This window comes from Wyeomyia smithii, chromosome 1, assembly GCF_029784165.1.
Source record: "Wyeomyia smithii strain HCP4-BCI-WySm-NY-G18 chromosome 1, ASM2978416v1, whole genome shotgun sequence".
NCBI classification, from domain to species: Eukaryota; Metazoa; Arthropoda; class Insecta; order Diptera; family Culicidae; genus Wyeomyia; species Wyeomyia smithii.
Window position 1 is genome coordinate 126,541,865 of NC_073694.1, and position 17,092 is coordinate 126,558,956.

The 17,092-nt window shown below is 39.5% G+C and overlaps 1 protein-coding gene across 1 annotated transcript in view; it reads right to left on the reverse strand.

The window, feature by feature from the left end:
* Positions 1-8,130: 8,130 nt before the first annotated feature.
* Positions 8,131-17,092, reverse strand: part of LOC129717649 (uncharacterized) — a 70,940-nt gene continuing 61,978 nt past the window's right edge. The window contains exons 2-4 of the mRNA XM_055667714.1: positions 10,257-10,679; positions 10,010-10,169; positions 8,131-8,599 (exon numbers count right to left, since the gene is read on the reverse strand). Coding sequence (XP_055523689.1) covers positions 8,533-8,599; positions 10,010-10,169; positions 10,257-10,679 — 650 coding nt within the window. The 3' untranslated portion in view covers positions 8,131-8,532. The remainder of the gene's footprint in view (positions 8,600-10,009; positions 10,170-10,256; positions 10,680-17,092) is intronic.

The window sequence follows — 17,092 nt, forward strand, 5'->3', positions numbered from 1 at the left end:
AATTTAACACTTTTCTTTCGTACTTTGAAGTGCAAAAAATATGGCAATAGCATTGAATGCAAAAAATGACAATATCATTAATCTGCATGTTACCTTAAGCGTCGAGCTGACCAAACTGCTACACCTTTTTCATATACAAGCTTGAACAGCTCAACGATCGATGACGGACTATGCCCGATAAATCGGTTTTGCTCATAGTGACAATTTTATGAGAATTTAAGGCATCAGATTTATTTATTTATTTATTTCTTATGGAATATATATAGGCTTTAGGCCTTAATATTAAAATACAATAAATTAAAGACAAAAATACAATCAACTAACATTCATGAAGTTGTCCTCTTAAATATAAACTTAGTCTGCTTTTTAAGATTGCAGGCGACATGTCGATGTTAATAATATGCTGTAGTTCATTAAATGATCTCATGAAACGGCATGTAGGCTCATGTTGTGAATAATTCCGAGCTCGTTGCGGAGGGTTAAACACTCTTGGATTTCTTAGCGTAACCGTATTGCTATTCCGATGTATTCGGGCTGAAAAGGTTCGACTATCAGTCCTTCCTGCTAATACATTGGTGAAAAATACTATGTCAGCAATCCTATGTCGGCAATGTACTGTGTCAATATTAACTAATGCACACAAGTCTTGATAGGCAGGTAGTTGATCACCATTGCATCTAAGGTTCCGCAAGGCAAAACGCACGAACTTTTTTCGAATTCCTTCAATTCGTTGAATATGTGTTACATATTGGGGGCGCCAAACAACGCTCGCAAAGTCCAGCTTGATCCGTACTAGCGCTTTGTAAATGGCTAATTAGAAAAAGGGTCTTTGAGATCCCGTCCGTACCAACTCACAAGAGAAAACAATTTCAAGCTGTCCGTAACTACATTGTCAATATGATTTGTAAACGCAAGTTGTCGGTCAAATGTGACGCCTAGGTCGCGAACTTTTTCTTTACGTGGTAACTCAGTTCCATTGAAATTATATTTAAACTCGATAGGAGATATTTTACGAGAGAATGTCATAACTGAACATTTTTCAGCGTTAACGTTTAGACCACTATCCGAGCAGAATTGTCCAAAACTTTGCAAGCCCAGTTGTAATTTAAGACAATCGTCATTTATTTTGACGGGCAAGAAAATTTTCACATCATCAGCATAAATCAGAATCATAGCATTAGTCAATTTGTCTGGGAGCTTGTTCATCACGAGTACGAATAACAGTGGTCCTAAGTGGCTTCCTTGAGGTACTCCCGAATTCACAGTGAACGAATCAGAGACGTGTGCCTTAATTTTAACATACTAAACTCTTCTCACCAAATATGTTTGCAACCAATTGTAGAGTGGACCGCCAATACCGAAGTCGCTAATCGAAAGAAGAATGCTGTCCGTCTTAACCGCATCAAATGTCTTGCTCATATCTGTGTAAATACAGTCGATTGAAATCCTTTGCATATATAATCGGTTACTAGAGAAGTAAACTCGCAAAGATTCGTGGTAACGGATTTCTTCTTTAAAAATTCGTGTTGCACAGAAGAAATGCGTTCAGCGACTACCTCGCAGAGAGAATCGTACACTAGCCGTTCGAAAAGCTTAGGAGTAGCAGATTGGATTGTTATACCACGATAATTCTCTACACACTTAAAACTGGATCTCGAGCTCGGCAAAAAAACATCCGAGTTCACTCGGCAACTTTGGATTCAACCGGTATTTCAGCAAAAAAATGCCGGTTGCCGACAGTTGTCAGATCATTTTGCCGAGACTTCGTCCAAAAAACTAAGCTTGACGAATCTCGTCTCTATTTTTTGCCGAATTTATCGTTAAACACTGTTGATGCCGAGGTCAGCAAAAACATTACTGGTATCTCGGCACAAATTTTACTCGTTGCCGTGTTTCGGCAATACAGCTGTCATTCTCATGAACGAGTTGCCGCCATTTTTCTTAGTGCAAATTTATGCGTGTTACGGGTGAGCAAACAGGAATCAGATGCAAATTTGGCTGAAACTTGTGCAAATTACAAGTGTTTACAATCCGGTAGCCGAAAAATATGTAGTTCAGTTTGGTGAGAAGTGGCTGAAACTCAAAAAGTGTAGTTTCAAATCGTGTGAATACAATATTGTATTTGTTTTAGGGATAGGCATTAGACGTAATTTTAGATTAGATGTTTAGCTCAATGCCCTACTGGCGAGCAAGATAAAGATAAGTATTCAAGATTCAGTATGAATAAATTTCTTTACTTACTACAACTCATCGAGCTTATAATTTATCTTTTGAAAGAAAACTACCTGATTCACAGCAAAACTATTTCCTGCGATTGGATTCCACTGATAAAACGGCTCTTTACTGTGCCGAACATTTAGCTTATATAACCAAAGGTCGTTAGACTGGTTTGACGCTTCTCGGCTGGATTTGCCGAGAGCACAGTCAACTGTGTACCGCGATTCTCGGCATAAAATGACATCTGTCAAATATTGGTTTTCCGAGATTCTCGGCAAAAGAGATTCAGCCGAAATGGTTGCCGAGCACTCGGATGTCCAAATCTCGGTACAAACAATGCCGAGATTCAGCGAAAGTTTTTGAGTGTGTACATCCGAGCGAGATCCTTTTTTATGAACAGGTGTGATGTGAGAAATTTTCCAAATTAAAGAAAAGTAACCGGAAGCCAGTGACGCGTTGAACAAACTGGTAAGAGGGACTAAAAGCTCACCTTGGAACTGTTTGAGGAGGCTGTTAAGCCTGTATCAGACTAACCGTTGCAGCGGTCAACCGCTACCGTTCCGTTCTTTTTCGACCAATCAGAACACAGCGGTCGACCGTCGCTTGTTGTTGTTGCAAAAAATAGAATCTTAAGCAAAAATAGAATACATAAGAAATGCTTTATTTAAGGTATCCAGCCCAGCGGCTTTAAATTAGTGAGAATTTGGGTTCATTTTTGCCAGTGTGTGTTGGTCGAAATTTGACATCGCCAACCAGCGTTGCCGGTGCTATCAATGTTTTGACTGGCTGTCGTGTATGCCAAAAAGAGAAGCACACATTTTTATTCGATAAGTCTCTATATTGGCTTTTATGTAGGTGTGAAGAGGCACGTTTGCCTTTACCATAGGGTGGTTTACCGGTAAAACAAAAACCGATAAAACCGGTAAAACCATGGGCGCAACTACGGGGGGGGGCTAGGGGGGGCTGAAGCCCCCCCTAGAAAGTGTTTAGCCCCCCCCCCAGAGAATGATTGTATTCAATATATCTACATTCCATATTACTTATCAGAGCATCAAAATCAACACAAATTGAGATGTCGTCATTCATTGGCTAAGAACTAGCTCTGCACCCAGAATCGATTCTCAACCCTTGCTCTCTTACTCACTTTACCAGTCAGACGAGAGCTGTAATAACTCGTGATGTATCAAGAAGTCGCCATTTTACTTGGTTTTGGGCTGTGTTTCACCCGTTCCCCAGACGTCTCATCACTCGCAAGTCTCTTTCGATCTGGTCGAGCCATCATGCACGCTGCGCCCTTTAATTTCTTGTGACGGTAGGGTTGCTGAATAGAAGTGATTTCACAGGGTTGTCGTCCGGCATTCTTACGATGTGACCGGCCCACCGCAACCTGTTGTCTTTCGCCAGGTGTGCAATGGTGTTCTCTCCAAGCAGCGCTTGTAGCTCATGGTTCATGCGCAGTCGCCATTATCCGTCGTCCACTTGTGCTCCACCGTAGATAGTCACCTTCTGTTCGCCGATAGGCACCTTCTGTTCGAAAACACCAAAAGGACTTCCGTAGAGGACTACCGGTTATATCAGGGTTTTGTAATTTTTTGTATCGAAGTGGTCATGTCCGATCATCACCGTGATAGGTGCGTACGTTCTTAATGTCTGAGAAGAACGGGCCGTCGTTGAGAACGTGGTCAATTTGTTTTGCTGCACGTTGGTCGAGGAAAGAAAGGACTTTGGACTGCTAATCCGCGGGAAGCTGCGAAGTTGGTGCATAGCAGGCTGTGCGGGCCGATAACCGGCTTATATAAGTCTTTCCTTCCGTTCATGTCCCCAACGACGATCTTGATGTCTCTACGCGAGCAGCTATCGTGCCTTGAGACCACAAATCCACCGTACCTTCTCTCCTTTCCGTCAAAGCTCCTGGAGCGCAACGATCCGGGATCCGGGTCGTTAAGCGATCTACTGTTACATGTACTGAGCTTCTAATCGTCGTCCTTAAGCAGGTATTAGACGACGCAAATATTTGCTATTTTTGGTACGATTTTTATTTGCACAAAATAAATTCTGTATTAAAAAATAGCAAATATTTGCTTCGTCTAATGCCTGCTTTATTTCGTCGGCTGGGTTTTGAATTCTTGATTCTCCGTAGTATGTTGATTTTAGTATGCTGCCTTACTAGGGCTGCGATGCCTAGTCTCGCGACGGAGCTGCCGCCATAGATGTAGCTGGCGAGACACCGCATTTCATAGTTCAACCGTCCGGTCCGGATCAGTCGCTGTTTGAGCCGCCCCTAGCCTGTGGGGTAGACGCGCAGACAAGCTGCTCTCTAAGGAGAACAACTACCCCTTCCTGTCAGCATACGACCAAGTTCCCACCGGTTCACCGGTTTTTCCTTGGTTGCTCGTATCCCAGTCGGTACCACGTGGAGGTAGGAATAGGGCATTATGCCTTGAACCACACTGGGCTCTATTTTAATCTAACTAGTACGGGTGAACTGTTAAAAAACACTGCCCAGCCGTTTACCAAATCTGGCTCTCCTCAACAACGAATCAGTGTTGCTGAAAGAGCTTGGCGTTGACGGTGTGTTCAAGATATTCAGTACATCTTCGGAGATTCTATCCCTAAGTGATTTGTTTCTGCTTTTACGATACTATTTTAAGCGTTATTAAATAAGCATATACAAACTCTTTTTCTCTTTTTTAAAATGACATACATGAAAACTAGCCCCCCCTAGAAATTTTCCTTAGTTGCGCCCATGGGTAAAACCGATATTTTTTCCAATACCGAAATACCGGTATTGGAGAGGCGAAAAACCGGCATTTCCGGTATTTTTCTTAAAATTAAACAAATAATTGTCACAATATTCATAAATTATTGTAAGGTTAATGAATGCTACCCACTTAGGTAGGCGTTACAAATCATATGACGGTTTAGACAGAAGCAACATTGAGTATCAATTTACTCTAACCTATTTATCAATTTTTGTTTCTTTCTGGTTTGTTCTGCTTGGATTCGAATGATGTATTTGTGTGTATCGATAATATATCAAAAAACTTCATATCAATAAAGCAAGACGTTTATTTTTTAAGTAGAACAGCTAATTTCTTTACAAAATCATACCTACAGAGGCAACCCGTGGATTTTGAACCTACCAGTTCAACCACAAATTCTGGAAATCATAGTTTGGGGCAGTAATCACAATCTTGTCCGCGAAAAAACGTAAGTCATTATTCGTTTTGTGCTATTGAAAAGTAAAACTAAAAAAATAATATTAAAATAAAAATTTGGATTAGGGATTTATGTTTTGTTTGGCGTCTCCGTGTGCATTGCACAGGTTGCACCTAGAACAAGTTGCTCCTGATACAAAGCGTTTACAGGATGAAATAATCAATCAATAAACAATTTCGTCCTAAAAATTACTGCTCTTTATTCTTGAGAAAGTGAAATTTAAATAACTGTAGGATGGTCAAAGCTTCGTCGCCCAAACCGCAGCGAATTTTATTAGCGATAATTGTAGCTGAGAAAAATGCTTTCTCAGGTTGAACTGAATTTGGAAGAACTGTCAAACAGAACAGAGAAGTATTTACCTTCGATTCCTTCGGATTCGTAGAATGTAAATTCTTGTCTAATCGTCATTTCATTTTCTTCTTCATTCATTTACTCTTCTCAACAGTTTCAATAACTGTTCCTCTAAGAATTTTAAATTTATTCATTAATTTCAAACTAAGTTTTGCGATGTGAAAGAAATTTGAAATATATATCTGCATGTTTTTTTATTAATATGAGTTTCGAATTAATGTTCTTCGTAATCATATCTCTGGATTCATTCATTAAAGTTTTCCAAACACTATTAAATTTATCCAGTGTTGTATCGTATAACACCACAAGAGATCAAAACAAGTGGTTCAAATCTTACAGAAAAAAAGCTGGGTCGTAATGAAGCATACACGCAAAAGTTCAAGCTTTAATCATCTAATGTGTTCTTCAATTCGCACAGAATTTACTCTGACTTTGGACAACAAATGCGTGAAACGCATAACGCAAAAGTTGTACAAGGAATACATTGACCGAGATCAAAATCAGAATGTGTATCTTATACACAAAAATAGTATTGTTTCGGTAAACTTCGGTTTCGGGCGAACGATCAGTTTCGAGGCGCTCAAAAAATCGCTTTTTACTTTCGCGAGCTGGTGCGTATCAACGGCTCGTGCATCCCTTAAAATCGTCTCGTCAGCAACCGAAACAGCCAATAGCGAGCGCTGTTTCCGCAGAAGTTACTGACGCTGGTGTCGGTAACGCAAAACCAAATGCATGTGAATAAAATCAGAGTCATAGTTGAATGCAAAATGTGTTGAACAAATCAAATTTTTTTGTTCATTGTTAATGATTGAATGATGCTTTTAAATGACCAGATTCATGAAAGTGAATCGATCAGACAATAATTTGTTTATTTTGTCAGTGCCCAAATTATCAGTATTGGTTGTTGGTTGCACTGTTTTAACGATGCCAGTCTTCTGAACATCGGTTGATGCTTCATGAGTGTAGTGGTTTGGAGCTGCTTAATACATTCAAACTATGCTAGAGCATCAAATGCGTTATGCCCAACGCACATGCGTTGTACTGTTTCCAAATTTAATCAGTAAATGCGCTAATTTCGCTCATAAATGATCTGGTTACGCACACTCCAACTTTTGCGTGTAGGTACTCATAAATGCAAAAACATAATTATGCAGCGATACGTCCATAGATGCGACCTGAAACGCTAGGCAAAAAATAAATTTCAAATCCAAATTTCTGTATATATTTAATTATTTTTCAGTTTTATTTTCAAATATTACAGAGAGAATGATTTGCGTTTTTTCGCAGACATGATTGTCATTATTTCCCCAAACAATGATTTTCAGAATTTTGTAGTTGAACAAGTAGGTTTAAAGACCACGAGTCGCCCCTGATTTGTATTAGTCAGAAAAAAAACAAAAATACCGGTTTTTTACCGGTTTTTATTTTTATGAATACCGAAATACCGGTTTTTCGAAAAGTCGGTAATACCGACCACCCTACTTTGCCATGTCAATGACAGCAGCCGGCAACCGTTGGGAACGGTCGGCGGCAAAAATAGAAAAGATTCTATTTTTTGCAACAACAACAAGCGACGGTCGACCGCTGTGCTCTGATTGGTCGAAAAAGAACGGAACGGTAGCGGTTGACCGCTGCAACGGTTAGTCTGATACAGGCTTTAGAGAGATTGTCAGGGCCAGGCGACGAGTTTGTGTCAAGTTTGTGGATTCCATTTTTGACATCAGTTTCAGATACTCGAAATACTTCCAAGCTACTTTCGAGAGAAGGTATACGCACAGTTGAAGGCTGCTCTGCAAAGACACTACGGAAATGTTCAGCGAAAAGGCCAGTCGACGATAGAGTATCTGTAGCGGTTGCGCCTCTGTATCTCATATTTTCTGGGATCCCAGAATGTTTCCTTCGATTATTTACGAAGTTACAGAAGGTTTTAGGATTATTTTTCTAATCACGCTGTATTTTATTCAAGTAGACCTGATATTCCTCCTTGTGTGCCTGATGGTTAATAACATCGCATAGTGATGAATTTCATTTTTAATCACTAGATCCGTCAAAGCCAATTGACAAGTATCTGTGTCAGTAGTGAACACCAAATCGAGAGACAATTATTTGATGGCAGCACTAACCGTCGGAAATCGGTCGTGTTCAATATGTATGAAAAATATGGAAGTTAGGTATCTTGTTCTAGTTATCTTTGCTGGAGCTCCTACTTGTTTTACTTATGCATGTCATTTGAATACTGTAAATAAACTTCAGCAATCAACTGAAGACTACATTATATTCAATTTTTGATTCATGGTTCATTGATGTCGGTTTAGTTAAAGTAAGTAATACTGATTATGCTTCATCGTTTTTTTTATTCAATTTTCAATTATATAAGTATGAACTACAATACAACTATATAAATAAAATAATTTAAACTGTATTTACAAAGACAACTAACAATGTAAATCATACTGTGGCACTTACTCAGTCACTAAAACACTTAAACAATTTGTCCATCTCAGCAAAAAGACAGTAATTGAGCATATGTTTTAATTCATCCAACCATACAACTCTCATTATTACAGACAAATTTAATATACCACTTCGTTTTTTTTTCTCAACTAGCCAACTAGCGCGCAGGAGATCTATTGTCGAATAATCTCTTCCACTCCAAATATTGCTGAGGCTTGTCTACTTCAGATATTTTCTGATTCGTCACTAGCTACTTTTTTAACGATGTTGGTTACTCCACTCAAGATTTTTTTATTTCGAATCAATTCTGCGCTTCCTTCCGAATTTACCAGCGTTGAAGAAAAACATTCGCAGAATCCTGAAAATCAATGGAAAGTTATTTTACACTTATTTAGCTTATCTTTCTTATTTTTAATGACTATAATGCTGTTTTTATTTCTATTTCAAGCAGTAAATGTGGAGTTGACGATTAAAAAACTATGAAAGCGATACAAAATAGCTACTTAGCAAAGCTGAGTTATACGTCCTGCGGTGGTGTAATCGGAAACGCATCTGACCGGAGGTTAGAAGTTGTGGGTTCAGGCCCCACCTACTGGACTACATTTTTCGAAAATTTCTCATTAACTATTTACCCACTCATTTAGCTTAATAGAACAAACATTCAAATCAGGGAGTTTTTTACACAATCGCAGACTGCATGACGATTAGAAGAAAGACGATGTTCTGTATAAAGTGGTCTTAACCAATCGCCGTGCTACCCATTATGGATCAGCTGTTCGATTTATCCACGGGAATGGCATCGCTGTCAGCTATTATACATTTGACGCGTTACCAACATTGGCACGCACTGGCAACCGAAAAATGATCAGTTTACCCTTTTCTTGTGTTGATTCGGGCAAATAAACCAAATGTTGTCTGTAATTATTGTTTGCATTTTTTTATAATTTTAAGCAATTTCTTCAATGTTATACATATTATTCAATGTTCTATGTAATAGTTAGTAGGGTAAAGAACAGCTTCGGCAGTGGTTTCCTTGCAGAAGAAAACTATATTCAGTTTGTTCCAAGACGAAATGAAGAAAATTTTGGCGGTAGACAAAGTGGTTTTCTGTTAAATGGTACAGAAAAAGATGATCGTTACGACAGAATGCTACCTTGCCAGTCCCTTGGATTTACCGAACAGTACTTTAGAGTTATTTTACGAATAACTGAGATGAGACAAACAATTTTCGTTTCCTATATATAATAGCTGGGAATATTCGGTTCAAAAAATCATACTGGGTAACCTTCTCTTCCTTACGAGCTTTCAAAGCTACTATGAACAGCTAGATCTTCTTGGTGTCATGGGTGAAAAAATTATGCATCTTTGCAGTAAAAATTGACTAAGACGTTCATGATCATTCATTGATTCAACTAATTTTCATCTCTATGATCAATTTGATAGCTTAAGGAGATATCTCTCATTTTCTCCTCATAGCAATACGCGGTCCCTTTTTTCGCTCTATCATTTCAGCTAATACAAAAGTTAGGAAGAAAAGAAATTTATAATAAGTAGTCTTGAAAAGATACACACGAATAAATTATTATCAAAAAAACAAATGGAAATTATAGATAGTCTAAGAAAAAGAAACCTAAAATGCTAACGATCTGTTGGAAAGTTCATTGGGGCAGTAACTCTTTGAACCCAGTGTCTCTCTGACATACAAAAAACGCCTGTAGAATGTATTGAACCAGCATAAGCCCGAAATAATAAGAAGTCATGTACTTACTTCTTCAATGGATATTCTTCATCGATAAAGTCGAACATTCGCTTAGCTCGACAACTAAGAAGATTGTCTTCCGGACAGTAAAGCTCGTTGTCAATCGTAAATGCTTCTAACGCTTTTAATGCAAATCGCGTAACTTCATTTAGCTGGGTATCGTAATCGTCTGCAATAGAATTTCAGCAATTATTGACCTATGATTATGACACCGCGATTAGCCAGATTCTAATGCTCGGAAGATAATTTAACTCACAATGCTTGTCATAGGTAAGTCGACGGTAATCGTCTCCACCGTTTTGATTGTTATCGCTTTCGCTCGGTTTCAAGGTCGGAATGAAAAACAAGAGGCATAGAAGTGCAATAAATTTAACTATTTTTTTGAAAATTACTAATTTGAGTAAAATTTTAGCCAACGTGAACCAACTGAATTTAAGTTTCAGTTTACTAAGCAACCAACTCTCAGGACTAAGATATGGTACTCCATTTCCAGCAGGAGTTGGAGGAGAATAAACTGGCGTTGCCGGACCGTATACCGGTTTGGGTGCTCCATATACTGGTTTAGGTGGTGCTCCATAAGCACCAATTGAAGGTGTCTCATAGCCAGATGGTGTTAGACTGTACTCATAAGATGCTGATGGGACGCTGCTGTAGTCATCGCGTGGAATACGTATTAGACCTAAAAAAAAAAATTCAAGTGTCAATAAAGCAATATCACTTTTGTCAGTTATGCTATAAGGAAAGTACACGGCATAAGAATCGAGAGACATTAATGAAAAATGAATAGGAATAAATATTTTTTTAACATCATTTTTCGATGTTGTGGAACTTTTTAGTTTTTTTTTTTTTTGATTAAGAGGTCATTTTATGATAACAATTGTTCCCGTTGACACACGATTGCTGTTTCAAAAGGACTTATCTAAACATGTGACTGATGAATAAAATATTCTATATCAGAATAACGGTTTGTTTGATTGAAATACAGTCAGGTTTTTTTACACGGTTTTTTTTATACGCGGTTTTTTAACGTGGTTTTTTTACGCGGATTTTTGAATTAACGCGGTTTTTTTTACGCGATACCGCACTAATTCAAAAAAATTTTCACGAATTTCCGAATTAACGTGGGTTTGGAACCAGAAACGTTTAAGTGTTTATCTAGTAAAAGACTTAGTCCAAAAAATACTCTCCGCCCACCGAAAGATCCGGAATGACCTTCAAAAGGGACAATTAAATACTGTATTAAATACTGGTTCTAGAGTGTCTCTGGTTTTTTTTAAGCCCTTCTTGCTGGACTACTTTACGCGGATTTAAAAAAAAAAAACGTGCTTTTTACGCGGATTTTTGAATTAACGCGGTTTTTTACGCGGATTTTGGAATTAACGCGTTTTTTTTGCGCGGTTTTTTTTACGAGGTACGTATCCCCCGCGTAAAAAAACCTGACTGTAGTGTCTTCGGTAAAGTTATAGGCAATAATAACACAAACACCAGAGTTCAGGCTTTTATATTTCTTTATTAATTAAGGAAAAATCAACGCACTGCTAGCAGAAATTGGGCATTATTGCTGAAAGCGAGGAGTCAAATTGACACAAACTTTCTTTTCAGGGTTAACAAAATAATGATCAATTGTGATGAAATCAACATAAGCATAAAATTTAATACCTCAACCGTTTCCGCGATGCGCTTTATAATTCCTCCTGACTTTCATCGTCATCACCAATTTACGCGTTAATTGAAAAAAAAAATCATAAGGGTTGTATCCAAAGCCACAGCCGCAAGGTTAACTTAGAATTACAAAAGGTTGTTTGTTACGTTACTTGTATTAAATATGTTTTGTGCAAAAGGGAAGTTGAAGTGCTACTGAATTTTAGTTCGCACATACATCAATGAACAGGAATGGAACAAACACTCTACAATGCAAACAAGTTTCAACAGTCAGAGTGCATGCAGATTAAAATAACATTTTACTTTTAATTCTAGCGCAAAACGAGTATATATTAAATCTTCAATAATTTGTTCGTTGTCCTTATAAGGACAATTGTTTTTCAATTTCATATTTGATACAATGTTGATCGCATATGTGTGCTATGTGCTACCCCGACAGAGGGGATAAGGCATTTTTCTGATAACACAGTTGAAAAAGTTGACGGCCCATATATTTCGAATGCCAGCATCCCAAAACATGTGTTGTCAAAATACGGCAACTTTTCGTTAGAGGAACTGCCGGCCAGCTAATTCACCTACTACTGATGCTGCCCGCTACTGCACAAAGGCAGCTTTTTAGGGGAACAACGGGCAAGACGGTCACCCTAAGAAAATCATTCAATATTCTGCCCAGAACACAACATTTCAACAAACGATATTCATAATATTCGACATTGACTAGTGCTTTTCATAGAATAATGCAAACCTTTCCTTTTTAGAGTAATTTTATATTAGTTTGCACTAAAATGAAAACCGTCTCGAAAAACCACTATTTCACAACGTGCATATGAAACGGACCTATGAAAGACTATAGCAAATTTCTTTTCTATGCGGGACGACGCGCTGCGCAAAAAAGCGCGTGTTTAAAGGCTGGATTACACTCTTTGACCAAGCGTCAAATATTTGTCTCTTTTTGACAGATAAAAATTTGGTCAAAGATAATTGTTTGTCACTCTCCATTTTTTACGTGTGGCAAACACGGGCAAACAACCATCGTGATGTCGAATAAATTTGACCATTATGTCAGATGGTCAAATATTTGACCATTGGTCAAAAAGTGTAATACAGGATTAAAGCTTACCGTCCGCTGCGCAGATGGAATCATTCAAATCATTTACATGTAGTACATTTACAGGTTTTAACATCGTTTCCAATGATGATTTTTATTTTAAATGAGAGTTATTGACTTTAAGTCTCATCTCGCATGCTAAGAATACTGAAAAAAAGTTTTCTCAGACTGCTTATTTTGCCCACGCAACAACTGACCGTCTTGCCCAAGATGCAAACAATTTTTTGGATCGATGTGACTTCCAAAAAAATAATATTTTGACTAGGCTATCTTCACCCACATGTTTCAAATATGCTTAATAATTCCAATGTCATTGAAAACTATATTTTTTTCTGATGTTTTACCGCAGTAGAAGCTTAAATTTGACACGGCGAAAACTACATCACATTACTTTGCTGTTGAGGGTGAGCTTATTTTGATTATTTCTCGAATAACTAACTATTGTTTCAATTTACATAATATCTCGACACTTCCATAATGCTGTTGGTATGTAACTGGTATAAATTTTTTTTTCTTCATCTATAGTTTATTTGACACGGCACAAACACAATTCAATGTTTAACGGCGCCAATTATATCTGGTAGCTTACTTTCAAAAGTATCTTAATAACTTAAAGCAAATTTTTTTTCCTCGCTGCCGACTACGAGCTGAAACTAAATCTAACTTAAAGCTAGAATATTTTGCATTAAAAGCACAGGTTTGCTGTTTGATGGTTTTCATTACCATAGGTAAGCAGCATATTAAATTTGTTCCGCTGCTGAGCCAAGATATTACGGACTGGCATATTGGGTTGTTTCCATCGGGCCTTGAGAGTATTGTGCGGTCTGATTGCTGTTTCCGGATCCGGGGTCTTAACGTGTTCTTGTCGTTTGGTTGGACGTAGGCGGAAAGGGATAGGACTAAACTGGGGCGTGGATGGATTTCAGGAAAACGTATATAAGGGACATGTAGGATAGGTCACGGCTCGCCAAGACATCACGAACAGGAACAGCCGGCTGCCTACCTTCGGCCTGCAGGGAAGCTATAAATCTAGACCTGGCGTCACGGTGTACAGGGCATGACCAAACGACGTGCTCTATGTCGTGATAACCTTCTCCACAGGCACAGATACCACTCTCCCCGAGCCCAACACGACGGAGATGCGCGTCAAATCTATAGTGATTGGACATAAGCCGAGACATCACGCAAATGAAATCCCGACCTACATCCAACCCCTTGAACCACGGGTTCGTCGATACCTTGGGGATTATGGAATGTAACCACCTTCCCAGTTCCCCCTTGGTCCAAGAATTTTGCCAACTGATGATCGTATTCTGACGTACAAATGCGAAAAATTCATTAAAGGCAATTGGTCTTTCATAAATATCACCGTTTGTTGCGCCCACCTTAGCCAAAGAGTCCGCTTTCTCATTACCCGGTATCGAGCAGTGAGAAGGGACCCACGCTAAGGTAATCTGATACGATTTTTCGGATAAAGCACTCAGATGTTCCCGTATTTTCCCAGGAAATACGGAGAGTGCTTAACATCTTTCATCGATCGGAGAGCCTCAATGGAACTGAGACTGTCCGTAAAGATGAAATAATGGTCCGTGGGCATTTTTTCGATAATCCCTAGGGTGTACTGAATTGCAGCTAATTCTGCGACGTAAACAGAAGCAGGATTATCGAGCTTATGGGAGACGGTTAAATTGTTATTGAAGATACCGAAGCCAGTGGACCCATCAAGAAGTGATCCGTCAGTGTAGTACATATTGTCGCAGTTGATGTTTCGATATTTATTGGAAAATATTTTAGGGATCTGCTGCACGCGTAAATGATCCGGGATTCCACGAGTTTCTTCTATCATGGATGTATCGAAAAACACAGTAGAATCAGAAGTATTTGATGAGTCGACACGATTTGGAATATTCGAAGAAGGGTTAATATTTTGGGACATGTGATTGAAATACAATGTCATAAAACGGGTTTGAGAATTAAGTTCGATTAACCTTTCAAAATTTTCAATCACGGGACGGTTCAAGACCTCACATTTGATTAGAATACGAGAAGACAGGCTCCAGAAGCGGTTTTTCAATGGTAGTACTCCAGCTAAGATCTCCAAACTCATCGTATGGGTCGGTTGCATGCAACCCAATGCGATACGCAAACAACGATATTGTATTCGCTCCAGTTTGATCAAATGTGTGTTTGCTGCGGAGCGGAAGCAGAAACACCCGTACTCAATAACAGACAGTATCGTTGTTTGGTAAAGCCTTATAAGGTCTCCTGGGTGGGCTCCCCACCATTGTCCGGTTATTATACGAAGAAAATTCACTCTTTGTTGACATTTTTTCATCAGATACCTCACGTGACAACCCCAGGTGCCTTTAAAGTCGAACCAGACACCAAGATATTTGTGTACCAAAACCTGAGAAATCGTTTTACCCATTAATTGTGTTTGAAGCTGAGCAGGTTCATGCTTCCTAGAAAAAACTACTATCTCAGTCTTCTCCGGAGAGAATTCGATACCTAGCTGTAAAGCCCAAGCAGACAAATTGTCCAAGGTATCTTGCAATGGTCCTTGCAAATCGGCAGCTTTGGCTCCTGTAACAGAGATTACACTGTCGTCTGCAAGTTGTCTTATCGTGCATGAATTTGCCAGACATTCGTCGATTTCATTCACATAAAAGTTGTAAAGAAGGGGGCTTAAACATGAGCCCTGGGGAAGACCCATGTAGCTAATGCGAAAAGTTGCCAAATCGCCGTGCGTAAAATGCATGTGCTTTTCGGACAACAAATTGTGCAAAAAATTGTTCAAAATTGGAGAAAATCCTTGACGGTGAAGTTTACCCGAAAGAATGTCAATAGAAACGGAATCAAAAGCCCCCTTAATGTCCAAGAACGCAGACGCCATTTGTTCTTTGCGAGCATACGCCAGCTGAATATCTGTTGAAAACAACGCAAGACAATCATTCGTCCCTTTGGCACGGCGGAAGCCAAATTGAGTATCCGATAGTAGGCCATTTGATTCGACCCAATGATCTAAACGACGGAGTATCATTTTTTCCATCAATTTCCGGATACAGGATAGCATTGCAATCGGCCTATAAGAGTTGTGATCAGAAGCTGATTTCCCTGGTTTTTGGATGGCGATCACCTTCACTTGCCTCCAATCCTGCGGTACAATGTTTTGCTCCAGGAACTTATTGAACAAGTTCAACAAGCGCCTCTTGGCATTGCCGGGTAGATTCTTCAACAAGTTGAATTTGATTCTATCTAACCCAGGCGCGTTATTGTTACAGGACATTCTGCCATCGTAAAAGGTGATTCTATCGCGTCGTGGCCCGGAGACGCATCGCGAACAATGTTTTGCTCAGGAACAGAGTCCGGACATACTTTCCTGGCAAAATCAAATATCCACCGACTTGAAGACTCCTCGCTTTCGTTGACCGTTACGCGATTCCGCATTCTTCGGGCTGTGTTCCAAAGAGTGCTCATCGATGTCTCCCTCGACGTCTCGTTCACGAACCGACGCCAATATCCGCGTTTCTTTGCTTTGGCCAAACTTTTAAGCTTGGTATCAAGCTCCAAATACCGTAAATAGTCGCCAGGTATACCTCCCTTCTGGAAGGCCAAAAACGCGTCGGATCTTTGCGTGTAGACATCGGAGCACTCTTGGTCCCACCACGGAGTGGGAGGCCGTTCTTCGATCGTTACGCCGGGATATTTCTTCGTTTGGGCTTGCAACGCGGCGTCGAGAATCAAGCCCGCGAGGAAGTTGTATTCTTCAAGTGGTGGATGATGTTGAATCGACTCGACCGCTTTTGAAATCATTTCCTCGTATAACTTCCAATCGACATTCCGTGTGAGGTCATACGGAATGTCAATTGGTCGCATGCGAGTTGACCCGTTATTAATTGAAATAAGAATAGGCAGATGGTCGCTACCGTGAGGATCGAGGATTACCTTCCATGTGCAATCCAACCGTAGCGATGTCGAACATAAGGATAGATCCAAAGCGCTTGGGCGCGCTGGAGGTTTCGGGATACGTGTCATTTCACCGTTAAAATAGTCATGTCGAAGTCATCGCAAAGGTTATAGATTAAAGAGGAGCGGTTATCATTGTAAGGGGAACCCCAAGCCACACCATGAGAGTTGAAGTCTCCCAAAATCAAACGTGGCGAGGGAAGAAGTTCTATTAAATCAAAGAGCAGCCGTTGCCCAACCTGTGCTCTGGGAGGAATATATATTGAGGCAATACAAAGCTCTTTACCTTGTATTGTCATTTGACATGCGACAACTTCGATGCCTGGAATCGAGGGGAGGTTAATACGATAGAAAGA